This window comes from Plecotus auritus (genome assembly GCF_963455305.1).
Source record: "Plecotus auritus genome assembly, chromosome: 6".
In the NCBI taxonomy this organism is placed as follows: Eukaryota; Metazoa; Chordata; class Mammalia; order Chiroptera; family Vespertilionidae; genus Plecotus; species Plecotus auritus.
Window position 1 is genome coordinate 84,416,352 of NC_137773.1, and position 28,000 is coordinate 84,444,351.

General features: G+C 53.1%; 1 protein-coding gene and 1 pseudogene across 5 annotated transcripts; one reads left to right on the forward strand and one right to left on the reverse strand.

Moving 5' to 3' along the window:
* The first annotated feature begins 2,746 nt into the window (after positions 1-2,746).
* Positions 2,747-27,979, forward strand: FZR1 (fizzy and cell division cycle 20 related 1). 4 transcript variants are annotated; one of them, XM_080672602.1, is made up of 15 exons: positions 2,776-2,955; positions 14,569-14,714; positions 19,938-20,071; positions 21,191-21,316; positions 21,417-21,480; positions 21,568-21,695; positions 22,362-22,444; positions 22,850-23,033; positions 23,824-23,889; positions 24,371-24,473; positions 24,592-24,776; positions 24,988-25,221; positions 25,519-25,623; positions 26,175-26,267; positions 26,547-27,979. In XM_080672602.1, the coding sequence occupies exons 3-15, from the start codon at positions 20,003-20,005 to the stop codon at positions 26,586-26,588; spliced, it is 1,482 nt and encodes a 493-aa protein (XP_080528728.1). In that variant the 5' UTR covers positions 2,776-2,955; positions 14,569-14,714; positions 19,938-20,002; the 3' UTR covers positions 26,589-27,979. The 4 variants fall into 4 exon arrangements, with proteins under 4 accessions (XP_080528725.1, XP_080528727.1, XP_080528728.1 ...); XM_080672600.1 differs by having other exon boundaries at positions 2,789-2,955; positions 26,175-26,276; positions 26,547-27,729; XM_080672599.1 differs by lacking the exon at positions 14,569-14,714 and having other exon boundaries at positions 2,747-2,955; positions 26,175-26,276.
* On the reverse strand, positions 8,817-10,243 carry LOC308251703 (neo-calmodulin-like; annotated as a pseudogene). Its single transcript has 2 exons — positions 9,847-10,243; positions 8,817-8,922 (listed from the first exon to the last, which is right to left on the reverse strand). The product of its transcript is annotated as a neo-calmodulin-like (transcript).
* Positions 27,980-28,000: the final 21 nt, after the last annotated feature.

Sequence of the window (28,000 nt, forward strand, 5' to 3'; positions counted from 1 at the left end):
ATGCTTAACTGCTCCCCTTCCAGCCTGTTTGCCCCTAACTGCCCTCCCCTGCAGGCCTGGTCCCTCCCAACTTCCCTCCTCTGCCGGCCTGGTCACCCCTAACTGCCCTCCCCTGCAGGTTTGATCGCCCCCAACTGCCCTCCCTTGCAGGCCTGGTCCCTTCCAACTGCCCTCCCCTGCTGGCCTGATCACCCACAACTGCCCTCCCTTGCAGGCCTGGTCCCTCCCAACTGCCCTCCCCTGCTGGCCATCTTGTGGCAGCCATCTTGTGTCCACATGGGGGCAGCCATCTTGTGTGTTGGAGTGATGGTCAATTTGCATATTACTCTTTTATTAGATAGGATAGAGGCCTGGTGCACAGGTGGGGGCCAGCTGGTTTGCCCTGAAGAGTGTCCTGGATCAGGGTGGGGGTTCCCTTGGGGCGTGAGGTGGCCTGGGCGAGGGGCCTGTGGTGGTTTGCAGGCCAGCCATGCCCCCCGGCGACCCAAGCAGAGGCCCTGGTATCTGGGTTTATTTATCTTCTATAATTGAAACTTTGTAGCCTTGAGTGAATGCCTGGGCCAGCCAGGGTGTGCAGAAAGCTTGGCTTCCTCCATTGCTGGGGAAACCCAAGCCTCCTGCTTGCTCCGTGGCTGCAGCCATCTTGGTTGGGTTAATTTGCATACTTGCTCCTGATTGGCTGGTGGGCGTGGCTTGTGGGTGTAGCGGAGTGATGGTTAATTTGCATATTACTCTTTTATTAGATAGGATAATTTCATACTGAATGAACAGAAGTTGTGTACCATGGTATGCTCTTCCCTTTCCAATCTGTCCAAGTGTCATCATTGCAGTGAGACCTTCCTTGATCACTGTATTTAAGACCTTTACTTTCCACTTTCCTTTTTTTGTTATTCTCCACAATTCAGCTCCAGGCATACAGGAATTTTTTTTACAACTGAGATATAATTTCACATACTGTAAAATTCACTCATTTAAAGTGTATAATTCAGTGGGGTTTAGTATATTCAGAGTTGTGCAACCATTACTACATCAATTTTAGAACACTTTCATCACCCCAATAAGGAAGTCCCTAAAAGTCGCCCCCTATCCCACTCCCCCTGACAACCACAAATCCACTTCCTATCCCAGAACATGATTTGCCTGTTTTTGACATTTCACATAAATGACATCACACACTATGTGGCCTTTTTTGTGTAGCTTCTCTCACTGAGCATCGTGTTTTCAACATGCTCATCCATGTTGTAGCATATGTCAGTGCTTCACTCCTTTTTAGTGTCAAACAGTATGCCATGAAATGGATATACTACATTCTGTTTATTCATTCCATTCATTTATTGGTAGGTTGTTTGCAGTTTTTGGCTATCTATATATATAAAAGGCTAATATGCAAAGTGTCCCTCGGGAGTTCAACCGGGAAACTGGGAATTCGATCGCTCGCTATGACGTGCACTGACCACCAGGCAGTGGCACAGAACAAAGGAAGGCCCCAGCCAGCAGCCGGAAGGTTCCTATCGGTCCTGATCGCCAGCCAGGCCTAGGGACCCTACCCGTGCACGAATTTCATGCACCAGGCCTCTAGTTATGTATAATGTTGCTGTGAACATTTGTGTACAAATATTTCTGTAAATATTTATCTTTAATTCTCTTGGTTGTATACCTAGAAGTGGAATTGCTGGGTCATATGTTCACTCTGTTTAACTTTAAAAAATATATTTCTTTTTTTAAAATATATTTTTATTGATTTCAGAGAGGAAGGGAAGGGGAGAGAGAGAGAGAGAAACATCAATGATGAGAGAGAATCATTGATTGGCTGCCTCCTGCACGCCCCCTACTGGGGATCAAGCCCATAACCCAGGCATGTGCCCTTGGCCAGAATCGAACCCGGGACCCTTCAGTCTGCAGGCAGACGCTCTATCCACTGAGTCAGACCAACTAGAGCTGTTTAACTTTTTGATGAACCACACCAGGCTGTTTTCCACAGTGGTTGCAGCATTTTCCATTCCCACCAGCAATGTGTGAGGGTTCCAGTTGCTCCACATTTTGGCCACCTTACTATATTCTGGGGTAGGGGATTCTTTTGTTTTTTAACATTGCCATCCTAGTATGCATTAATTGGTATCGTACTGCAGTTGATTTGCATTTCCCTAATGACTAATGATCGTGAGCATGTGCTTATGGGCCATTCATTTTCTTTAGAGAATTGTCTGTTGGGATCCTTTGCCCATTTTCCATTTTTGGAGCAGAGATTTTTTTTTTTGAACATTTTTTTTTTCTGTTTTGTTCCCTTCTTGGAGAGCCAGGAGGAGCACTAGGTAGGAGCAATAAGTGTTGAATGAATGAATGAATGTCCGCAGGTAGTGGGGTTTGCATGTCCCGCACATACACCTGTCATTGAGTCCCATCACCTGGTGTGACTGCCTCATTGCTATGTGGGTCTGGCTTCTGTCCACCCTATGGTGGGTCTGCCCTGGGGCGTCCGTTTCTGCGACCATCCCCTACTAAGAAGCAAGTCCTAAACTAAGCAGTCTTTTCCCTATATTCCAGGGAGCCACCTCCGCCAGCGCCCAGGTCCTCTTCCGGCCACGGTTGCCCTTGGCAACGCGTGGTGCCGCGCTTCCTGTATTGATTCGAATTGCAGGCTACATCACGTCCTCCCGAGATGCCCAATGCGCGCAGGCGCAGCCCCGTGCGGAGGGCGTGCCTCGGGGGCGTGGCGGCAGCACGCACCGCGCCGGCGCGGGGGCGTGGCCGGCCGCGGGAGCGCGCGCGGCTGAGGAGGGCGCGGGGCGCCGCGGAGCCGCGATCGCCGCCATATTAAGGAGCGCGGAGCCGGGAATCCCGTCAGTGGCGGCCGCAGCCGACCCAGCGGGGCTGCGGGCAACGGAGGCGGCGCGGCGCGGCGCGGCGCCGGAAGAGGCGGGGCCGCGGAGTCAGACGGTGACGGGAGCGAGCCAGGTAAGGTGGCTGGAATCTGGGGACCCGCCCCCCCGGGCCCGAGCCGCGACCCCCGAGCCGGGCCTGGCGGCTGCGCGGACCTACCCAGAGTCCCCTAGAATTGAGCCGACGTGCCGTGATGCGACACCCAAGCTAGGGCGCTTCAGGAGGCCGCCGGACCCCAGAACACCACCCCCAAGCCGAGCTAGGCCCAGGTGACCTCAGCATCCCACTACCGTCTTAACTCCCAATTCCGAGCCTCACCCCCAAACCCAGCCCCGAGTGACCTCTCCAATCCGGGTTACCTGCAGCCGTCGACCTCACCCCCCACCCCACCCCACCCCCGTCCCGCAGCCCTTTTATAAACATGGGACCGAGCTCTGCCCCCAAAACCAAAAACAAGGGACCCCCCCCCCCCCATCTCACCCCCAGAACAGCGGGCCCATGACCTAATATGTACTATACATCTCTGGCTTGTCAAACCCGGGTCTTCCAAGTTCGGGCCATCCCAGGTCAGGCCCTGTCCAAATTTAAACAGCCTTTCCATAGATAGCTATATGTGACTCACCCAGGCTCGAACTAGCGCCCATTGCAATAAAATTCAAATTGAGCTTGTGGACTCCGAATCAAGTAGGCTGAGGTGTGGAGACCCTGTCTGTCTGGGTGCCCCATTGTATTCACCGCACCCCTTTCCGCTCCTGACACACAGAAGCACTTTGGCAAGGCAGTTTGAATGCATAAATGCCCCCCTCTCTTCCAGCCCTCTGCTTTCTAATCGCCCGTCCTTCCAGCTTGACCCATTCCAGCTACCCAAGATCATGCTCTCACATTCTGGCTGACCCCACCAAAATCCCAGCTGCCTGTGCCCAGCTGCTCTGAGATCTAGGATAGGTCTGTCTCTTCCTGCAAGCACAAGCCCCATCACCCCAGACATCCCACCTCCCTCCAAGTGTGGAATGTCCTCCCCAGCCAGAGCTGTTTTCTCCTAAAAACGATGCCCCCCACCCCTGCATTGGTCCTGCAACACCCAGACCTGTCTCAGACCCTAAGCCTGAGACCCACCACTGTGCAAATGTCCTGCCTAAACCTGTTTTTCCCTGTTCTTCCCCACCACCTCTCACTGGTGAGACTGTACCACCCCCTCCATCTTAACATAGTGTTGTTTTTTCAATTGTAGTTGACATACAATAGTATACTAGTTTCGGGTGTATAACATAGCGATTAGACATTTTTATACCTTATGATCTCCTCCCAAATCAGAGCCTCCCTCCCCCCCCAAAAAAAACAGGCCTTGCTTGACTTCCCCATTCTGAGCCACCTGCAACCCATGACCTCTCCTCCCATACCTATCCTCCACAATCTTTTTGTAAATAGCAAGCGTAGCTTTGCTCCCCATAACCAGGGCCCCTACTTCATCCCCACAACAGCAGGCCCATGCCCTAATCCAGTGGTCGGCAAAGCCTAACCTGTGCTGTAGGAACTAGCCAAATCTGATACCCATCTGGCACCACTCAGTTATTACAATATGATTAACTATATTCCCTATGCTGTATGTTACATCCCTGTGACTGTTTTTATAACTGGCAATTTGTAGTTCTTAATCCCTTCACCTTTTTTTAAAACCACACTTTAAATGAAGACTATTCATCTAAAGAAAAACTATCCACCCACAGCATATATACCCCCCCCCGCCCCCCCGGAGTGGAGACAGGTGGGAGGGACTTTGAAAAGGAGGCTGGGTAGTCTCTCCCTGGAGGAGGGAGCAGGATTTGCATGCTGGGAGCTGGTGAGATCCTCTGGGGACTGTCCCCAGGGTGGTACGTTGACCCCTAGGCTGCTTATTGAACAGAATTTCTCGAGGACCATCATAGCCTTTGATGTTGGGGGCCCCTTCTGTTTTGGCACTAGTGTACTGGCGTTTCCTTCTGAACTGAGAGTGGAAACAGGTGTGCTGCTGCTCACTATCTTCTTTGTGTAGCAAGTGAGGTTGGATTGCTCCAGGAGGGTTTTGGGCCCACTCCCTTCAAAAATCAGGGCTCTGGTCCTTGGACAGCTCTTGGGTTAAAAAAAGGCAGGTGGTTTGCTGAGGTGGGGGCAGTGTCTCAGGTGTCTGTGCTGGTGGCGGTGGCTGATTGGGGCTGGGGGAGGAGTACCTGGAAGCAAACAGGAAAACCTAATGAGGCTTCAGAAGTGGCTTTGCATTGATTTCACACTGGCTTCTCTGTTTCAGCAGAAATCACCCACCAGTGCTATTTATTGGGACCTCTGGCCAGGCAGATTTTGTACACTTGGGACTCCTGAGTTTGGGGAGGTCTAGAGTGGGGTTAATTGTGGGAACCTTTTGCTCAGTCACTGAGAGGGATGAGGACCTAAAGCTCACTCAGGGACTCCTGGTTTGTGTAGAGATCAAGGGAGTTGGTCTTTTAGGAATCAGCCAAACTGCAGTTCCCTGTAGTTTTTCTCTTCGAGAGCAGAGGTTCTCACCTGGGGATATCTGTGGTTGTCACACTGGAGATGCTCCTGGCAATGAGTGGGTGGGGCTGGGGATGCTGTTCCAAACCCCATAGTATCCAAGACAGCCCTCACAGTGAATGACCTCACCTCAGTGTCAGCAGCGCTGAGGGGGGAGATCCTGGACTAAAGTTCAGACCGTGAGCCCTGGGAGTGCAGGGACTTTATTTCCAGAGCCTGCATTGTGCCCTGGCGAGGCTGGAGCTGGAACACGCTGCTTGAGTGGATGCTGAGGGCCAGGCCCATTCTGGGGGTTGATACAGGGAGCCAGCAGAAAGGAGTGTTTGGTGGCCTCCTTTCTGCCCTGAGAGCTCCTTGTGGTCTGGTTTCTGTCCCATCACAGGCCCCAGTGGTCACCACTTTGCCTACTCAACCTCCCTGAGAGTTTGACCACTGCGGGGGCCTGCTTGTGCATGCAGATAGGAGCCAGGCAAGTCCTAAAGCTCCTCCCTCCAATGCACAGACATCTGTTGAGCACTGAGATCAAGTATATGACCAAAGCTCCCCCTTATGTGCACTGTTACCAGGACATTTGTGCCCCTGACTGCCATACATCCTTGTGTTTTTGGCAAGTGCCTACTTTTCCCTGCCTCAGTTTCCTCACGTGTAAATGGAATGACAGAGCACACTGAGCATTGCTTTACTTAACCATTCAACCAGTATACATAATAAATGGTGCCCCTCCCCAAGTAAGTGGAATATAGAATCCACTCTTCTGGCTTCCTGTGCATTCTATCTGTCCCTCTGTCTCCTTTACTGGCTCTCCTTTTTATTATCTTACTCATTAATTTTTGTTGATAACAGCTTTATTCAGATATAATTCTAATGCCATACACCCCACCCATTTAAAGTATACAATTCGTGGTTTTCAGTATGTTCACAAATGTGTGTATCCATCACCACTATCTAGTTCCAGAACATTTTCATCAGCCCAAAAAGAAGCCCCTTCCCCATCAGCAGTCACTCCCCATCCCCATCCCCCCAGCCTCTGACAGCCACAAATCTACTTTCTGTCTCTGGAGTTGCCTGTTCTGGACATTTCACATAAATGGAATCACACACTATGTGGCCTTTAGTGTCTGGCTTCTGTTACTGAACATCATGTTTCAGAGTTGTAATATGTCAGTGCTCATCCCTTTTCATAGCTAAATAATATTCCAGTATGGATGTGTCACATTTTGTTTGTCCATTACTAGTTGGTGGACACTTGAGCTGTTTTCTACCTTTTGCCTATTATAAATAGAGTTGCTATGAACAGTCAGGAACAGGTTCTTGTGTGGTGGCCCTGGTTAATCTGTACTCAGATGCCTCTTTGCTCCTCTACACACGCTCCTTGATGACCTGCCTGCTTTTCATCCTTAGCTTCCTGTCCTTGTTTGCTGCTGGTGCCCAAAGCTGACTCCTGAACTCCAGGCCCACGTAGCCAGTGACCAGTTAGTTATCTCTCCTGAGTGTGTCTGTCCATCTCTCCTATGCACCTTGGCTTGAGTGTGTCCAGAATAGGTCACTCTTTCCTCAAACCTGTCTCTCCCCCCCCCACCCCCCACTTACAATCCCAGTTTCAACATGAGGCCTCTCCTATCCATACCCCACATCTTTTCAGGATGCCTACTTTCTCACCTGAACAGGCAGGCATCTGCTCCCTGGTTCGCCACTGCCGTCCCTGGCCTCCACACTACACTCTGCCAGCCTGTAAGCCCATATCTGACCATTCCACTCTCGACTTCTGATCCCTTTCCCAGCTCCCTGCTACCACACAGTCTCAGGAGACTACCATTTTGGCCTTGCCACCTTTCCCTTTTTCTGCTACCAGTGCACTTCATGCATCCAGCCTCCCCAGTTTGTTTGCTGCAGGGTTCTATAAAGCTGCAGGCCATTCTTTCTGGATCCCATGCCTTTTTGTACATGTTCTTCCCAGATCAGATCGAATTCGGAAACTATTGCTTTGTGGTTCTCAGGGAGGTCTGGTCCCTGTGGGGCATGATAGCCACTGCAGAAAGGACTAGGCTGCATTTGCACAATAAGGAATGGCCAGCTGGGTAGAGGGGAGAAGGATGGTGGGAGCAGGGGAAGGAGTAGATGGCTGTATGGAGGGTGTTTGTCCCTCTGCACTTTCTGAAGGGCTGAGCAGCTGAGAAAGGTTAGTGTTGGTCTATGGAGCTCACTGGTCTTTGGAAGCAACTATTTCTCTAAGGATTCCCCTAAACCAGGGGGTCTCCACTAGGAGCGATGTCTGGAGACCTCTGTGGTTATCACAACAGAGGATGCTTCTGGCATTGAGTGGATGGGGGCCAACGATGCTGCTCCACTCCCCACTGTGCCCAGGATGGCTCCCCAGAGAATGACCTGTCCCTGGTGTCAGCAGTGCTAGGGGTGTGGGGGGGTAGAGGAAATACCCTGCCCTAAACATAATAGGTTTTTCCTTCTGCCACCCCCACCTTGGACCCGTGGATGGGAACAGCAGTAAGACAGACTGAGGAAGCACTTGCTGATGTTCAGGCTACTTGTTAGGGGGTGAGCTCCCTGTCCCTGTAGGTGTGCAAGCAGATGCAGAGTTGTAGAAGGGCTTCGGGAACCTGATAGGGCTTAATCTGATCCCCTCTAAGGCCCCATCCAGCCTTGAGAATCGGCCCTCTGATATCAATCACAGTTAGAATCACATAAATTATCATAAATCATTTGGGTGTGGTACTCAAGTTATGTTCTTTGTGTGGGGTTTGCATCCTTTGGGCTGCAGCAGACCCAAATGACCTTTCGGTCTGAACCTTTCACCAGGCTAGATGGGGGAGTAGGTGCTCTGTGGAGCAAGAGGTGGGAGGCAGAAATGTAGGGGCTCATCTCCCTTTAGGCATCATTTCCAGAGCTTAGAGCAGCAATTCTCACCTGGGATGAACATGGCCCCTGCTTCCAGCCGTGTCACCATGGGTCCAGAGAGGAGGTGTTGACAGAATTGTCATTCTCTGCTCTGTGAGCCCTAGGGGACAGTGACTTCAGGCCTTTACTTTCTGGCTCCTTGATCAGCTTCTAGGACCACCTGCACATGATAGGTGGGAGTAAATAAATGAATGACTGCATGCATTCTGGAATATGCTCCCCAGGGGCTCCCATTACAGGTCCCCAGAATAACTTGCCTTGTGGTGATTCATATCAGCTGTCCAGGAAAGGTGTGTTGTCTCCCTACTGCATGCTTTTGCTTTTGTTAGCAGTAAATGGACTTAAGGGACCACTCCCCTCAAAGATCCCAATTTCTGCTGCTTCTGTCCTGAGGCCAGATGCTGGGTTCTAGTCCAGAGTCCACATCTGTAAGACCACAGCCAGCCCTCCTGCCAGGCAGCCCTGTTCCTCCCATGTCCTTAACTGAGGACAGGCTCTTAAGAACAGTGGTCCTTTTCACCTTCGTTGACAGCGTGGGAGGAGATGGGGCCACACTTGGCCACCCAGCCTGCAGCTGTGGCCACCACACAGCCCAGGCGTGTACTGCGTGATGGAGAAGCAGGAAGCAGGCATGGCTGGGACCTATAGTGGGCCTGTCACTAGGCCCATGGGAATAGACACCACTTCCTAGCATCTCCTTTGGGTCAGGCTCTCTGCTAGCTGCTTCACAGAAGTTGAGCCCAGTTTCAAAGCAACATAGGCAGTGTTAGTCCCTTATCCCTACTTTCTAGATGAAGAGACAGCCAGTAAGGCTTGGAACCAGGTCTCAGAGCCAGGTCTTCCCTTCTGCAAAGCCTCCCTGCTCCACTGCACACGGCATAGCCGGCTGACGGCTATATAGTATTGGGGGGGGGGGGGCGGGGGGAGATAAAAAAATTTAAATTGGAAAACAAATCTACAACTTGGAATGGATTTGAGGCAAATTGTGCCATAAGCAGATTTTCTTTAAGTGGCTAAACAAAGTTTAAAAAGCAAGTAACAATAAAAGAAACTGTTTCTGGTACAGGACCAGCAGTACAAAAAAATAGTGTATGAGTACCTGGATGATACACCCGTTATGCAATAGTGCAACTTTTAAGTACATATCGTTGACTGTCCATAGTCCACGCAGAGTTACAACTCCACACTTCAACAACATGCTGATAGTTCCTAAAGAAAACTACTTAAAAAAAGGCATAACCAGATGTTCCCTCATTTGACTAACTCCGTCTAAGTTTAGATGTGCAGAAGGGCTTAGATATATCCAGAGTAAGCCACATGCAACATGTTACTTAATTTTCTAAAATAAGGTTTCAGGACAATAACAGTAAGATAAGGGAAGAAAACATGGAGGAATGAACTCCTAATTACTATACATGGGTATTTTTTTTTGACAGTAGGGGGAACCTTTTACAAATAAGTTACAAACAAAGGAAAGGCAAACAATTTTGTATAAGAAATTTAACACATTCTGTACAATATCTCCACTTTGCTGTAATTTGTACAAACTCTTCATAGTTTACTTGACCATCACCATCAATATCTGCTTCCCTGATCATTTCATCAACCTCTTCATCTGTTAACTTCTCTCCAAGGTTTGTCATCACATGGCAAAGCTCTGCTGCACTAATATAGCCATTGCCATCCTTAGCAAACACACGGAATGCTTCTCAAATTTCTTCTTTACTGTCTGTGTCTTTCATTTTTCTTGCCATCATTGTCAGAAATTCTAGGAAGTCGATTGTGCCATTACCATCAGCATCCACTTCATTTATCACGTCCTGTAATTCTGCTTCTGTGGGATTCTGCCCAAGAGACCTCATTACAGTTCCCAATTCCTTTGTTGTTATAGTTCCATCACCATCCTTGTCAAATAGTGAAAAAGCTTCTTCAGTCTGTTGGTCAGCCATGCTGCAAGCACTACTGGTCTCCGAGATGCAACTACACAACCACTCAGTTCGCTCGCTCCAGTCGGACCCTGTATAGTATTTTGATTTGCTGTAGTGGAAGGGAGGGAGCCTTAGGCTGGACACAGGCTTGCCTGACCCACGGCAATAGAACAAGTTCAGAGATTCCTCTCCTAGCCTCCCAGATCCAATGTGAGCAGAAAATTGGACAACTCCTTGTTTCTGATTGGATCTTTCTCATAAGGGACTTCTCCAACAACCCTTTAGAGAATTGCTGGGAATAAGACGACAGCCCCTGGGCTCCTAGCAAGATCCCCCACCTTTCTAAGAGGAAGGGGCTGGTTCAAGGCCCACAGGTAATCTGGGGGTGCTGTGAGTCACCTCCCAATCTCCTGGTTCCTTCCCTTGTGTGCACTTTTCTCTGGAGATTTAGGGCTTGTGAAAGTCTATGCCCCAAGATGACCGTTTCCAGGGAGCCCCCACTCATTTGTCATCTTGACTCCTAATTGGATGATTCCTGCAGGGAAGTGCTTGGTAGAGATTCACATGTGATAAAAAGAACCATCCAGAGCAGTCCTTTTAGCTTTAGACTGCTGACTCGCTTCATACTGAGTCTGGGGACCCTCACCCATGGGAACATTGTGACCTGAGTGGTCATAGCAGGTGGAGTTCCAGTCCCAGCTCCACCACCCACCAACTGCCAGGGCCCTGAGTTCCTTAGTTTGTGAAATGGAGAGATGGATCATCCCTGGGGACAAAATTAAATAAAGCATGTCAAGTGCTTCGAGCTGTGTTGGCTCATGGAGGGGTACAGGTGGAGTTTGCCACCGTGTTCTGATGACCTCCTCACGGGGCCAGGAGCAGTGTCCGTTCATCCGGGACCCTGGTGCCTGCATAGGACATGTCCAGGCAGGTGATCACAGGCTCCTGCTAAGAGGCTTTCCTCACCTCCATATCCCTCGTGCATGGCAGGTGTCACCTGACCCCTCTCACTATTGGCTGATGCAGCTTCTCCAAGGGACAATCGCCCCACCCTCACCTGGGGGTGATTCTGCCCCCAGTGGACACTGGTGTTGGCTGGGGCATTTGTGGTTGTCACAGGTGTTTCTGGCATTGAGGGGTGGGGCCAGGGATGCTATTCAACCCACCATAGTGCCCAGATGACCTCCCCACAGAGAATGACTGGATATCAGGGTCAGCAGTGCTGATGGTGTAACCCAGTGGTCGGCAAACTCATTAGTCAACAGAGCCAAGTATCAACAGTACAACGATTGAAATTTCTTTTGAGAGCTGAAAACCGACTTCTGTGCATGGGCCACGAAGCTTCAATCGTACATGCGCGTCCGCACGTGGTATTTTGTGGAAGAGCCACACTCAAGGGGCCAAAGAGCTGCATGTGGCTCGCGAGCCACGGTTTGCCGACCACTGGTGTAACCCATTTCGTAGGTAGCACATCCAGACCATAATTAGCCTCAAAACACTGAGTCATGGCCCAGCTGGTGTGGCTCAGTGGTTGAGTGTCGACCCATGAACCAGGGGATCATAGTTCAATTCCCAATTTAGGGCACATGCCCAAGTTTCGGGTTCAATCCCTGGTGGGGAATGAGCAGGAGGCAGCCAGTCGACGATTCTCTCTCATCACTGATGTTCCTTTTTCTCTCTCCCTCTCCCTCCTTCTCTCTGAAATAAATAAAAATATATTTTAAAAAAATACTGAGTCATGCAAGATGTGTCATAGGAGTGTCTCATTTCTCTTGGCTCTTTAATGAGCCTTACAAAATATAAAAACAGTGAGGACCCATTTTTCAAGATAAGCAAGATCTTGAAGGCCTTGAAACTTGGCTTCAGGAAGCAGAGTGCTCTGATCCTGGGGGCCTTGGGCCTGCTGTGAACTCACAGGATGAGTTCCAGGCCAGACAGGAGGCCCTGTGTACCTACAACACGGCCATGTCCCTTCTTGAGGAAGCCTCAAAGATGATCATGACGTGCGGTATGCTGTATGATTGGTCGTGCCCAGACAGGCTCTTCCAACTCATTTTCTCATTTGTGAGGTGGGGAGGCCAGGGGGTGACTTGGTAGAGTTAAAGCTCACCTGCCTTATTGTTCCTCACATGGGACTTCGCCTACCACTGGCTTCAGCTGGAAAAAGGACTCGCAGGTGTTGGCACAGGATTGTCTTCAGTCCCCTTTAGCCCTGCTAACTCCAGGGTTAGCCCACACAGGCACCATTGTCTTACTCAGCAGGTAGCACTCTGTGGTCTGGCCCTATACCAGGTGTCTGGGCATTTATGACATGGGCTGGGTCAGTGGTCGGCAAACCGCGGCTCGCGAGCCACATGCGGCTCACGAGCCGTGGTTTGCCGCTCTGTTGACTAATGAGTTTGCCGACCACTGGGCTGGGTCATTCTCTGTGGGGGCCGTCCTGGGCACTGTGAGGGTGTTGAGGAGCATCCCTGGCCCCCGCCCATTCAAATGCCAGGAGCACTCCCTGTCATGAGAACACAGTGTCCCCTCGGGGCAGTCACTCCAGTGAGAACTGCTGGTTTATACTTAGAGCAACCTGTTTTCCCTAAGTATCTGGTGAGTGGGAACCATGTGTATCCTACAGGAACTGTGAGGTTGGGGTAGCTAGGCAGGGACAGCCCCCTCAGGAGGGTGCAGCAGGCCACTGGGCAGCTGGGTTGAAAACAAGGGCCCTGCTCCATTGCTACCTGTTGACTGGAAAGCATGCACATTCGGATTGCCCGGGAAGGCAGCCCCCGGGTTGTCAGGAATCCCTGACATGTAGCCCTAGCCATGTGGGGACCTCATTTCTGCCCTTTCAGGTGACTAGGGTTGTGCCCCTTTTCCATAGGAGCAGGTTGAGGCTTGTCTGAGGCAGCAGCAGAAGGTAGGCCTCCTGACTCTTCATTCTGGGGTACCCAGGGAAAATGAGGCCCTCCTCTTTAGGGATGGCTTGGTGGGTGAGTGAGACCCTTAATGACAGTACCCTGCAGAGGGAACAGTAATAGTAGGAAGCCAAGCAGCCAGGGCTTTGGTCACCTCACCAGACCAGGGACACCAGCCTACAGTTGGCACCCTTCAAGGCAGCAGGGCAGGTACCTCTCCAGGGCCAGAGTTCTCGCACCGCCATTGGCCCCATCCTCACCACCACCACACCTTCCCCAATCACAAGGCCTTACAGATTGTCTGTGCTAAGTGACTACTTGTTAACAGAGAAATCATTCCTTTCTCTAACATTCATACAGCAAAGGCAGCACAATGTTCTGTGCACAGCCAGTGCTGCTCCCACCACTGAGACTCTTCCAGTTGGGTCCTGGACTTATGTAGTTCTATCTCTCCCCACCTGGCTTATTTCTTTGAATAGCTAACATGTTCCCTTTCACTGAATTCAAGAAGTACCAAATTATGAGCCAGGGGAAGCAAGGCTTCCTCTTTCTCCTGACCCCCATCCTATAGTTCCTCTCCCCAAGAGCAACCTCTGCTACAAGTTTGTTCTCCAGCCTTCCAGAAATTGCTCATCCCCACAATGCTGTTCTCATAGGCAGCAGGTCCCCAAGACCTTCAGGCCTGCCCTTAAGGTAGCGCTTGGGTCATTTCTCATGGTCTCTGCTCTCATAAGCTGTACAGAACAGCTTTGTACACAAGGTTTTGCACACACAAGCCCAGAGTTGCTAGGGGCAAATTCTTAGAAGTAGAAACACTGCATCAAAAAGGACGTACTTTTTTAGATTTTGCAAGCAGTTGCCAAACTGCCTTCCAAGCTGCCTTTCTTAGAAGTCGTACTAGTTTCAGCTGCTGCCAGCAGTGCGGGCCAGCAATCCCTATGCATCCGTGGCAATGGCGTGTCACCTAATCTCAGAATCAGGGCGAGGAAATGGGAACCGCCTGCTCCAACTGTGAGTGAGGGCAAGTACTTTTTCCAGGAACAGTTATTCATGTCCTATGCCACTTTGGTCTTTCTTCAGAGTGGTAGATGTTTCTAGTTGTCTTTTTTAAATTGATTTTTAGAGAGAGAGGAACAAAAGGGAAAGAGCAAGCGAAAAAAACATCAATGTGAGAGTGAAACATTGATTGGCTGCCTCCTGCAGTCTGTACTGGGAGTTGAGCCTGCAACCCCGGCATGTGCCCTGGACAGGAATTGAACCAGCAAACCTTTTGGTGCATGGGATGACACGCAACCCAATGAGCAACACTGGCCAGGGCCCTGTTGTGTTTTTTTTAAACATTGTTTGGGGTGTGTTTGCCTTGCAGACACTTTTCATTTCTCTGGTGATGAATTGACCAGACTTTTCTCTTACAGCTTGGGAGTCTTTTGCTCTTCTGTGGTGCAGCAAGCAGCAATCTTAGAGGAGAGTTCCCAAGCTGAAGTTCGGTGTCCCCTGAGATCTCAGCTCTCTGGAATGAGCCAGTCTGCACACTGGCTGAGCTCCAGGCCTTAGTTCCAAGGTCAGGCTGGAACAGGGTCTCTGGGCTGGTGGGCAGGCCTGGTTGTGTGTTTGTGTTTCCCAGGTCACGTGGTTTGGGTGTGAATTTGTGGCTGATTGGACTTGCTACCTAGTTATCACTCTCCTGAGATCTTGGTCTGTGCCTGCCGGGATTGACCAACAGACCCTGAGTAACGGATGAATGATTACTCTGACACATGTTTCTGTGGAAGAGAGGCTAAGGGACTGGTTGGCATAAGGAGCCAAAAACAGCCTCGATTGCCTGCCTCCTTAGGCTTTTCTTGTAACAACAGCTTGTACTAAAATTAACTATTAGATGCTATCAGCAGGGTATGCATCCTTGAGAAGACACACGCATCTGTAGTGTCTTTTAAGCAATGACATGTCTAAGTAAACACCCGGGGGTCTTGTTTGGAAAACTCAAGGCAGGGTCTGCCACCTTCAGCAAGGTCCCCCAGAGACCTCTGACCTTTCAGAGAATTCTCTTTACAGACTTTCCAACCAAGTCACACGCTTCCCCACATGTGCCCATCTTGTCTGTCTCCACCTCCTCATCAAGAAAACCTGATGAGGTGTGTCTGGGTGGGGTGCTTCCGAAGGTAGCAGGTCCATTTAGAAATAAGAGTGACATCCCTGCTGGCCAGCAGGAAGGCTCACCCCATTGGGGATGTTGCCTGCATTAACCAGGTCAGAGCCTGGGACGAGTTAGTTCTGGAGCCCCTCCACTGTGCCGGCATCCCATGGGTCCCTCTGTGGGTGCCTGGTCTTGGAGATATATTCCTGGCTGGGTGCTGGGATCCAGTGCCCCCTCCACTCCCTCCAACTTGCCCTTACTTTGACAGCTGAATGTTAGAGCCACTTCTAAAATGTGCTTCCTGATAACGGTACCACCACCCACAATTGTTCTTTACCTAGTTCCATGTTTCTGGCTTGCTGCTCCTAATACAAAAGGAGCTCAGGAGGGTGGGACCATGTCCATCTTTTTTTTTTTTTTTTTTTTTAATTGATTTTTTTTTACAGAGAGGAAGGGAGAGGGATAGAGAGTTAAAAACATTGATCAGCTGCCTCCTGCACACCTCCCACTGGGGACGTGCCCACAACCAAGGCACATGCCCCTGACCGGATTCGAACCCGGGACCCTTCAGTCCGCAGGCCGATGCTCCATCCACTGAGCCAAACCGGTTTTGGCCATGTCTATCTTCTTGCCTGCTTAACCCTGGTACCTGCCTCAGGCCTCTGGGAAGACAGTCAGCAAATGTGCCTTTTGGCAAAATGAAGACCCCCTGCCTCTCCGGCAGACGAAGGGGTCTTGGGAGTCAGGGGGGTGGGGAGTGGGGTTATGGAGAGAGGGGATGATGGAGACAGAGGATTGGTTGGCTATCCACAGTGGGGCACATGGGGCTGGGCAGAGAAAAGGCCTGTGCTGAGCACAAGCATCTTAGGAATCCTCTCAGCAGCCTCCCTCCAGAAGGACCCATGAAGGAAGGCCGCAGCATGGGCACTGCCTTCTCTGCCCTCTCCTAGTGTGTGTCCTGCAGCTGCTATAACAAGTCACCACAAACTTGGTGGCTTAAAACAACAGAAATGGCCCTAGTCGGTTTGTCTCAGTGAATAGTGTCGGCCCATGGACTGAAGGGTCCCAGGTTTGATTCCTGTCAAGGTCATGTACCTCAGTTGCAGGCTCAATCCCCGGCCCTGGTTGGGACTAGTGCAGGAGGCAGCCACTGGATGTGTCTGTTTCACATCGATGTTTCTTTTGTGTCTCTCCCCTTCCCTTCCACTCTCTCTAAAAAGCAATGGAAAAATATCCTTGAGGGAGGATTAGCAAAAATTAAAATTAAAAAACAAAAAGAGACCCCCAAAACCCACAAAATTATCTCTATAGTTCTGGAGGTCAGAAGTCCAACACGGGACTAAATTCAGGTGTGGGCAGGGCTGGTCCTTTGCGAGGCTCCAGCAGAAAATAATTTCTGGCCTTTTCCAGCTCCTAGAGGCACCATATCCTGGGCTCTCGGCCCCTTCCCCCATCTTCACAGCCAGCAGCACAGCTCTTTCATCATTTACTCTGACCCTGATGCCTCTCTCCTATAAGGACCATGTGTTGACACTGTGCCCTCTGGGGAATCTAGGATCATCCCCTATCTCAAGGGCCTTGACTTAATTTTATCTGCAAAGTTCCTTTTGCCACATGAGGTGACATGTCCACGGGTCTAGGGACAAGGGCCCTACACGTGGGCAGTCTGGAACCTCTCTGGCCCTCAGGCTCCATGTCTAATGGTGAGACGCTGCCCACTGTACGGGCTTCTGTAAGTGGCCACATCAGAGTGTAGCGGGCAAACAGGGGCAACTGACCTGATGACAGGAGGGTGTGCCACTCTGGACATTCGTTCTGGACTCATTCAGCACACCACCAGATATATGGCACTTCGCCTCTTAACTCGTCCTGGGAAACCTGTCTTTCACTCTGTGTCTCTTGAGACGACTGCAGCATTTGGGGCTCTGCTTAATTTTTGATGTGCAGAGTGCATCTAAGCTATTGTCAGGGGCCTGCTATCCTGAAACAGACTAGCCCTGCTGGCCTCAACGTGGGGCCATTGGTCTGTGAATGGAGGTGGTCTCCATGGGAAGTGAATTCATCTGGGCCAAGAGGTTTACATGACTGTCACCCATAGTGTGACCAGTCCCTGATATGAGGCCCCTAGGGTTTTTTCCCGGGGAGGCCTCTCATTCCCCCAGACCCCACTGGCCCTGAGCCTGCCTGCCTGGGGAGAGTGAGCTGCTGACTTTGTCTGGAACAGTTCACTTTCAGCAGCAGTATGTTTGGAAGCCATGAAGAGGGGCAACTGCTAAGCACAGGGACCAAGACATAGCCTCCAACCACCTTATCTCCTGAGAGCTCACTGGCGGGTGGCAAATGTGGCCCAGGCAGGGCCAGTGGGGAAGTTAGCCAGCCTCTCTGAGCTTTGTGGGGTTTTTTTGTCTGCAAGTGGTGGGTACAGCCAACTGGTCCACATCTGGGAAAGTGCCCACTGACTGTTGGAACTTACTAGAATGGAGCCATGGCTAATTCTTTTGTGTCTAGCCCCCTGTAAACCCCACTCACAGGATGCTCAGTCAGGGTGGACCTAGAGCTCAGTTCTGTTTGCATGCAGCCTGGTGCTGTGGTTGAGATGATTTGGTCTACCCTTGGGATACTGTCCTTTTGAACAGGAGTCTCCACCTGGGACAGACTCTCAGACAGACACAGGCATCTCTGTGTCCCAAATACGGCTGTGCTGCCACAGGAGTGGTCAAGTGTGGTGAGGGCACATGTGTGTGGAGGGGTGTTGCTGGGCAAGGCCTGGGCTTTTGGGAGAATCTGGAGGAGGAAGGGAGGCGCAGGTACATTCTGGGGCAAGCCAATGGGTGGACTTTGAGCCAGGCAGGGCTAGGCTAGGCTGGCAGGAAGTCGGAGGAGGTTGAGGATGTGGCCCCAGTCCCCAGAGAGGTAAGGAAGGCCTGAAGCCATCATCAACCCCTTCAGGAGACTCTGTCCTGTGGCTACAGTGGACCAAAATGTGTCTGGGGACCTCTGTTACAGCAGGGTAGGTGGAGGGAGCAGGAAGAATGTAGCCAAGAAGGGATGGCTGCTCCCAGAGGTTTAGCCAAGATTGAGGGGTGCTAAGGTGCTGCGGTCCTACTTTTCTCATCAAAGCTGGTCTGCTGAGGTTTGGACAGTGGGGCTTGGGGCTCCAAGCTAGCACAGGCTCACAGGAGCCCCAGGCTGTGGAGAGAGGGCCATGGACACACTGGTGGTGTTGCTGCCCCTCACTCAGTCTTCACATCTTCATCTGCATGAGGGTGTGGGCACCTAGTTCACGATGCTGTGGAGGGGAGCATGAGATAAAACATGCAAGCTCGCTAATGTGGAAGGTGGCGGGAACACACTGTGGGAACCAATGGCTGTGTCCTGTGTTTTGACCAAGCAACTGGCTTCGGGACTGGGCCACATCAAGGCATTCCGTGTGTGCAGTAACCACATGTGAGAGACAAGTACCTGACGGGCTAGAGCTGGTGCTTCAGCCACATTGTATGCATGGTCTCCGTGATGGGCCAGGAATTCATCAGAGAGGTCATTTGGGGATTTGAGAATAGAATTTAGGCAGACCTGCCTAAGTATCTCATAGTGTGGGCCTTTGGGCTCCAGCCAGAGGAGTAGAGGGACAGTGACTGCCAGGGTTCTGGGGCACAGGGCAGGCCCACAGCAAGAAGCTGCAGTCTGCTGAACCCCTTCTGTTCCAGGCTCTGTCCTGGAGACCTGCATTACCCTCCATGCTCTGTAGTGCCTTGAGGGGAGGCAGGACTGGCAAACATTTTCTTCTGAAAGCAGCCAGAGTATGGCTGTGGGTCTGGTTTGTCCCTAGGTCCCAGTTTGCCATCCCTGCCATAAAGAACAGTCCTTCTTTCTGAGGTTGCCACTCACTTCTCCCCATCCTGGGATGCAGAAAGCCCTTTCTTTCTCAGATCTGCCCTTCCCTCTCTGGAATATTGCCCTCCAGCCTCCTTTTGCTGGTGATCTCTCACTCCACTTCCTCAGAGAGGCCTCCCCAGATTGGGTGGAGTTCAGTGGGAGCTGGGTAGAAGCTGGAGGCCAATTTCCCTGGGTCACAACCTGGTCTGCCTGGCCCTGGGGTTCAAGTGCCTGCATAGAGCCTGGGGCCCAGTCAACTCTGGGAGACTCCTATGGAGTGTATTGACCCACACCTGTTTTGTGTATTGACCCTCCCTGGTACAGCCCCAACCCATGCCTAGCCTCATGCCTCCTTCTTGGGGCCAGGAGCCAAGGAGCCATGGAAATGGTTCCTTGGATGGCTCATAGTCTCAGAGGGTCTGACGTAAGAAGGCAATGAGATGGAGGCCTGGGTTAGAGGAGCGGGGGACTTGGGGTAAGCCCTTGGGGGTCAGGGATAGGGGCAGCCTTGCCCTAACCAGGACAGAAGTGAAGGGTCCTGTCAGAAGGTCCCTGCAGAGGAAGCAGAGAGGAGTCCTATTTGTCCAGGTTGTGTCTCCCTGTGACTTCCAAGGCCTTTGGGGTAGGCCACGCCCAAGCTCTGGGCTCCTGGGAGGGAGGACCTGCCACCTGGTAGGGAAACCTGGCCATTCCTGAGAAGTGTTCTGTGGTAACCGGCTGGTGGTGAGGGCTGCTGCCCCCTGGTGCTGAGCTGTCCTGCCCTTCCTGCCCCAGGCTGACTTTGGCTGGCTGAACTCGGTGCCTGACTTGGCCGGCAGCCGTACCTGCCCTGCCTCACCATGGACCAGGACTATGAGCGGCGCCTCCTTCGGCAGATTGTCATCCAGAACGAGAATACGATGCCGTGTGTGAGTAGCTGGTGGTCACCCCTGCCAGTGCTGGCCTGGCCCGGTAGAGCTGGTGGGTAGATGGGGTGAGGGGTGTGGTTGGCCACAGGGCTTCAGCCCTCAGCAAAAGAGGGAGGTCCTGTGCAGGTGAAAAACACTTCCTCCCCCAGAACTCCTCACTCATGACGGCACCTCCCCTCCTCCTGCTGGAGGCCCCTTATTCTTTACAGGGCCTGTGCCTCCTGGTCTGCAGAGGGCACCAGCTCTTCTCTTGGGCCATAGTCAGGACTGACGGGGGGGTGAGGGAATGTGAGCCACCTTCCCATTTTCCCAACAGGGCAGTGAAGGGCCCAGCAACACACAGCTGGGGTTCAGCCCTGGCCCCACAGCCTGTGCAGGAGAGTTGGCCTGGGTTGGCTAGGCTGACATGGGAGGAGGTCAGGGTACTGGGACCCAAGAGCCTATGAGGCAGAGGTGACTGGGCTGAGTGGTCTGGGGAAAATCCTTCTGGTTTTGCCGGCAGTCCTTGGCTTTTAGATCCATCACTTCAGTCTCTGCCTCATTTTCATGTTCCCTCTTCTGTGTCGGTATCTCTAACTCTAATAAGGATACCAGGCATTCATTTTAGAGCCTAGGACTTCAACGTATGCTTTTGGAGGACACAGTTCAACCCACAGCAGATTGCTTATAGATTAAGGACATTCGCCATTAATCGAGTGGGGGTCAGAGGGTTGGCTGGAAGCTGTGCACCCACCTTCACATCTCTGTTCGGGTGGTTGGGTTATTGTTCTCTGGGAGAAGATCATCCCCATGTGCAGGAAATAGAGGTGGCAGGGCAACAGGTTCTCAGTGCTCAGGGAATAAACTATCAACTTTCTGGTCCTGTGGTCGCTTAGAAATATAAAGCCACCTTGTAGTGTGCTAATGTCTTGGGCTCTATTGCTCCCTGGCCTCTTTTTACCTCACAAAGCTGCCAGCAGGTCCAGCATATGAGTTATTTACCCAAATGTTTTACCTCTGCCCCTTGGGTTTCCAAGATTGAACCCCTGGGTCCGTGGCTAGAGACCAAAGGCAGCAGGTAGGGTGGGTGGGTCAGGCTGTGGCTCTGAGGCACCCAACTCCACCCTGCTATCCTTTTAGGTCTCAGAGATGCGGCGGACCTTGACACCTACTAACTCCCCCGTGTCCTCCCCCAGCAAGCATGGGGACCGCTTCATCCCCTCAAGAGCAGGCGCCAACTGGAGTGTCAATTTCCACAGGATCAATGTGAGGACAGAGGACAGGGAGGGTCATGGGAGAAGCCTGGGACGGAGCCACGCCATTCTGGCTCACCCCTTCTTCCTCTTGCTCCTTCCCTCTCCCGCAGGAAAATGAGAAATCTCCCAGCCAGAACCGGAAAGCCAAGGATGCCACCTCGGACAATGGCAAAGGTCAGGAGTCAGGGCCACAGACACCCTCTTTCTTTCACCCCCTTGCCTGGTCGCACCCCAGCCTCTCATTGTGTTTGGTGCCTGCAGATGGCCTGGCCTACTCAGCCCTACTGAAGAATGAGCTGCTAGGGGCCGGCATTGAGAAGGTGCAGGACCCACAGACGGAGGACCGCAGGCTGCAGCCTTCCACGCCCGAGAAGAAGGGCCTGTTCACGGTGAGCCTGCCAGCCATGCCCACACTGACCGATGCTTCCTGCTGGGGATAGAGGTCCCTATCCTCCATGACTGATCCAAGGCTCAGCCCTCATCCCTGGCCTCCTGTACTGTGTGGAGGCTCCTTCAGGAGACCATTCTCAGCCTCCCTAGGTTCCTCCTCCTCCACACACCAGCCCTGCTGGGGGCCTTGAACCCCAGAGAGGGTGGGAGAAGGCAGGGCCAGGCCCCTTTAACCCCGAGGCTTGCCCTGTGGCCCTTCTTGGCATCTGCTGAGACAAAAGTAACTCTGGGGCAGGTGCTCAGGTGCAGGGTTAAGGGACAGTGGCCTCAGCAGAGCCACCCCACAGAGCATGTCCAAGCCATCCCGGGTCATGGGGGCCCCTGGCAGTGTTGGAAAGAGCCTGACTTCTAGTCCCTCAGGATGGCTGAGGGGCTGGTGGCTGTGAGGGGGCAGTAGCATGCTGGCAGTCACGTCCTGGTTTGCTTTTCTGAGTTTCCAGAACCCAGGACACCCCTAGTTAGAGGTCTTCTGGTTAGGGCAAGTACCACCCTCACTCTTCCACCCAACCACCAGGAGCTCAGGGCACCCAAGCTTTGAGTCTGAGGTTCCTGAGCTCTGGGGCCACAGTGTCCACTCAGTAGGTATGTGTCCATGCTCCCTCCAGTATTCCCTCAGTACCAAGCGCTCGAGCCCTGATGACGGAAATGATGTGTCTCCCTACTCCTTGTCGCCAGTCAGTAACAAAAGGTGAGTTCAAGGTCTTTAAGGGTGGGAACAGGGCAGGGTGAGCAGCCGGGCAGTACATGAGAGCTGCAGTTAGTCTTAGGACCCCTCTGTGGGGCACACTGTCAGCCTGAAGGTTTTGGGTCCAGACTGGGGGAGAGGGAAGTCAGGGAAGGCTCTCTGGAGGAGGTGCCAAGCCGAGGGGACAGTGTGGCTTTGAGGCTTGGGGTGGCCAAACACCCAAGGGCAAAGGGCCTTGTGTCCATGGGGTCACCCACAGTTTTGGGATCTTGCAGGCAGAAGGGCAAGATGAGCGGGAGGGGATATGCCAAGAACTAATGTGAACCAGGGGTAGTAACATTAGCCAAAGAGTAATGATAACCACGTGGCTGATTGACAGAAAATCACCGTCTCGGGCTCTCCCTACAGTCAGAAGTTACTGCGATCACCACGGAAACCCACCCGCAAGATCTCCAAGATCCCCTTCAAGGTTCTGGATGCACCTGAGTTGCAGGATGACTTCTACCTGAACCTGGTGGACTGGTCATCTCTCAATGTGCTCAGTGTGGGGCTGGGCACCTGCGTGTACCTGTGGAGCGCCTGCACCAGCCAGGTGGGTGCTCCAGTGCCTAGAAGTGTGTGGTCAAGTGCTTGCATGTGTGTGTGCCTCAGGGGTGTGGGGTGGCTTCCTCTAGTCATTGAGTCGGGCTGGCCCATATGAAGAATAAGTGTGGCTGGGTGCTCCAGAGCCTGGGGCAGCACCTGGCCAACCTCTCACACCTGAGGCCCATCCTCCAAGTACAGACTGGAACTCAGGAATAGTCAGCAGGTATGAGTGGAGGCCCTTCTGCTGTGGGCTGTCTCCTGTAATGACCAGTAGTCTTTACTCTCTGCCTGAGTTCCGCCTCTGCCTGTGTCTGCAGAGGAGGGGAAATGGGTGTTCAGGCCTGGCTGAGCCTGGGGCTGCCCCACCCCACCCTCAGCACTAACTCTGAGGTGCTGCTAGGCCCACCATGGACTCAGACACACCTGCCAGGGTGGGACGTTTTCAGAGATTAATGCAAGTGCATTAATCGCCAAAAGAAGGTGTGATGCCCCCTAGAGAGGGCTGCCACCTGTTGGAAGCACCCCCCGGTGTGTGATGCCCTCGTCACCTCCCCAGCATCCCTCTCCAGACTTGCCAGTCACTCATTCCTGTGCTGCATGTGTCCCCTTGCAGCCTGCAGTCTCCTGGGCACCCCAGCATCATTATCTCAGGTCCCAGCATTAACACCCATGCCCATAGGCCTGAGGTGTGACTGAATGAATAAACAGATGGATGAATGAACGAATGGACAGTTGGGGCCTTGAAGGATCAGCGGGCAGCACGTCAGCTCACACCGACCGCTCCCTCCTTCCCCCAGGTGACCCGGCTCTGTGACCTCTCTGTGGAAGGGGACTCAGTGACTTCCGTGGGCTGGTCTGAACGGGTTAGTATACAGGGTTCATTCCTGGGCTGGGCAGGGGAGGTCTGACTGGGCCTTGCTGGCAAGGTTCCTTGGCAGTGTTTGGGGGCCTGGGAGACCCAGAGTGATGTCTGCATCCTGCCTGTCCCCATCCTGGTAGAGACTGTTACAGTGACAGGGTTGTTGGCAGGACTGCCCCCACAGACATAGAGTTGACCGCAGTCCCTTCAGAGCCCCATCCTTCACCCCAGCCAGGGGGCAGGCCAGGCTCAGGCAGGCAAGTTTACACATTAAGACCCAAGTTTACGCATGGGTCTTAAGTGTGTGTTTGCTGATTTTGACAGACCCATGTGTTGTGTGACCATCTCCCCAGTAAGTTCCAGGACAAGATGGGTGTCACCTTGATCAGAAGGGACATGCAGGGAGCGATTAGGGGAGAACCCAGGGAGGCTGGGTGCTCACACCAGGGCCTGATGCCTGCTCTCGCCCGGGTCCTTGGTCCTAGGGGAACCTGGTGGCCGTCGGCACACACAAGGGCTTTGTGCAGATCTGGGATGCAGCTGCGGGAAAGAAGCTCTCCATGCTAGAAGGCCACACGGCACGAGTTGGTGAGGAGCCCAGGGTCCTGGTGGGGTTGTAATCCCAGTGGGTGGGAGTGATTCCCAGCACACCCTGTTTCCGAGAGGCCAGGCCTCGGCCTCACCCTGCCTTCTGTCTGGTTTCCAGGAGCGCTGGCCTGGAATGCCGACCAGCTCTCATCTGGGAGCCGGGATCGCATGATCCTGCAAAGGGACATCCGCACCCCGCCCCTGCAGTCGGAGCGGCGGCTACAGGGTCACCGGCAGGAGGTGTGCGGGCTTAAGTGGTCCACGGACCACCAGCTCCTTGCCTCAGGAGGCAATGACAACAAGGTAGATGCCCTGGGCCCCTCATATTCCAGGAGATGATCCCATCCACTCGGCCAGCCCTCATCCACAGAGCAGGGGTGACAAGGGTATGCCCTGAGGGAGGACCATGATGGGTTGGAGTGAAGCCATTCATCCTTCCCTTGAGGGCTTGCCTAGGGGCCACAGCTGCTGGAGGGCCTAACAGCTGCTGCCACCCCCACCTCTGCCCCCCCAGCTGCTGGTCTGGAACCACTCGAGTTTGAGTCCCGTGCAGCAGTACACAGAGCACCTGGCAGCCGTGAAAGCCATAGCCTGGTCCCCACATCAGCATGGGCTGCTGGCATCCGGCGGCGGCACGGCCGACCGCTGCATCCGCTTCTGGAACACGCTCACAGGGCAGCCACTGCAGTGCATCGACACAGGCTCCCAGGTGTGCAACCTGGCCTGGTCCAAGCACGCCAATGAGCTGGTGAGTGCCATGGCAGGGCCTTTGTGGTGTGCACGAGAAGGTTCTGGAGCAGGAGCCCTGGGCCCCGGCAAGGCCTTCCCTGGGTGCCATGCCTGCTGACCACCAGCAGAGGCTGGCTGAGCTCTGGGTACAGTGTAGCTCCCTGTCACCTTCATCATCAACCAGAGTTTGGGGGCAAGGGGCTAGGCAGGTCCCAGGTGTCCTTGCTCTTCAGTGGGTGTATCAGGGGGAGTGGACAGTTTGCCTGGGTGGTGGGAGGGGAGCCCAGATTCTGACAGTGCCTTCTACATCCCACAGGTTAGCACACATGGCTACTCACAGAACCAGATCCTGGTCTGGAAGTACCCGTCCCTGACCCAGGTGGCCAAGTTGACCGGGCACTCCTACCGAGTTCTGTACCTGGTGAGTCTGCACTGGTGGGTCCCAGACCCAGCACTGGGCCCCTGGGAAGGCAGGGTGCAGATTCAGCTGGCAACCTCCCCAACCTGGGCTTATGGTGTGGGGGTTGGGTCGTCCCGGCCAGCTCCCATGTTCTGCTTTCAAATGTTGTGTCATCATTTGAATCTACTTTCTTGAACTCCCCAGCTCTGTGAGGAAGGGCAGCTGCGCCCTCCTGAGAATCTCCACACATTAGTTTATCTTCATGATGAAGCACAATTAACCCCCCATCCAACTACTCAGAAAATCTCTTAAGGACAGTTCATCAAATAACCTATTTGCATGGGCCCCTCTCCACCCCTCCTCAAGTGTTTTTCTTTCTTTCCAGAAGAAATGTTCTGTGCTTAAACTGTCAGATCCTTTGCTCAAGTGCACAGAGTAGAGTAGGGGCTGGGGCATCCTGTGTTTTTGGCTTTGGTGGGGGCCCGGCCCCCCTGCACCTGTCCTCCGTCATTGACTCCATTCATGGGACCAACTGCAAGGCACAAGAACAGTGAGGGTCTTTCCTCCTGCAGGCCATGTCCCCTGATGGAGAGGCCATCGTCACTGGTGCTGGAGACGAAACCCTGAGGTTCTGGAATGTCTTTAGCAAAACTCGTTCGACAAAGGTAAAGTGGGTCGGTATCAGAGCCAGGTGTTCTCCCATGCGCATCCCCTCAGTCTATCCTGGGGGCCGTCCCCCACTGCCACCTGAGCAGTCCTGTTCAGACTCTGCTGTAACTTCCCCCTGGTTCTGCCTGCATCCCCTCTAACTGCTCCTGCATTGCTCTGCACCCCCAGCCAGAGTGCCAGGAAACAATGGTGCCTACTCAATGCTCCTCCTCTGGCCCGAAGCCTCTGTTCCCCTCCAGCTGCGAGCTCAGCTTTCTCTCCTGTGTGCCCTGCAGGAATCTGTGTCTGTCCTCAACCTCTTCACCAGGATCCGGTAAACCACGGGCCCAGCCATCGGGGCAGAGGAGCACCACCTGTCATCACGTGCATGACCCTCCCTCCTGCACATGTTCCCAGAGGAAGCAGCCGGGGTGGGCGGGGAGCCGGGCCCGGAGAGACCCTGAAGATTCTCATTAAAGCCTGATTGCGAACCCTGTCAGCGGTGTTTGGGGTGGGGATGTGGTTGGGCACCAGCAGGCACGTGGGGTTCCGGCTCCCTTCACACCAGGTGGCCCCAAGGCCCCAGCTTTGATCGTCTACACTCGGATGGGGATGGACGCCTCCCTGGACCCCACCTGCTTCCCTTTGTGTCCATCATCACTTGGTTGAGGTGCATGCTCTTTCCAGAAGCATGGGTTCACCAGTACTGCCACTGCCCACGTCTGCGACGGGAGAAACAGCTGGATGCCAAGCCAGTCAGCCAGGGGAGGGCCCAGCAGCAGGACGGTTCAGGTCAGCCCGTGGATCCACAGGACACTCCTGATAGGTCTCTTTGCGGCCACCTCTGCTGTCCCTCTGCTGGCAGCTACCCCAGTGACTTTGCTAGGGGCCAGGCATCAGGAGCAGGCCCAGGCAGGCTGTGCACCAGAGGAGGTCATCTCGAGATGGACTTGTTCCAGGAAAACTGAAGTTGGGTCCACTTGTCAGCACGAGCTTGCCCTGACCCTGCACTGTCCTTGTCACTGATGGGGACACAGCTGAGCTCTGTCACCAGCGGGACTACGGTTCCTGCGGCTTGCTGGGTGTACAGATCTAGGTGGCCTAAGGGTGGTGCCTCACCCTCCTCCCAGGTTCCTTCCCCATCAGGCTATCCCATGTGTCCTGTCCAACCATGCCTATGACCACGGGGAAGCCAGAGAGGAGAGCAAGGGGAGGGGGCAACCCCTGGTCCCCCAGAAGCTTTCTAGGTGTCCTCTGATCCTGCTCCCACCCTGTTGTCCTCTGGCCAAGCTGGATACCACCTCTCTTCCAGACCTGGAGAAATTGGAGGGAGAAAGGTGAATCCAGGTGTGGCTAGAAGGCAGAGCAGCCTGTGGTGGGGTGGAGGTCACTCTGGCTCTGCTTCTAGGTCCCCCTCATTTAGTGTTCCCCCCGCAGTCGGCCGTGTGTGTGCATGTGTATATATGTATTTGTGACTTTTCTTTGGTATTGTTTTGTGTTTTATAGATGGGTCCCAGAAATGTTTAAGGCTAATTGGAGAAGGGCGTGGTCCACCCACCACACCTGGGGGTGACAGGAATCACAGCTTCTAAAGCCTTCATTTAGGAGGGGTGATCAGCTGAACCTGCTTGGATTTGGGGAAGGGTGGGATCCTGCCCCATCTCAGCATCTGTGTGCCATAGCCTCAAGCAAGGACAGTGTACATAGATGTGTGTGTTTCGATTGGTCATCATGTTATTTTTGCTTGAGT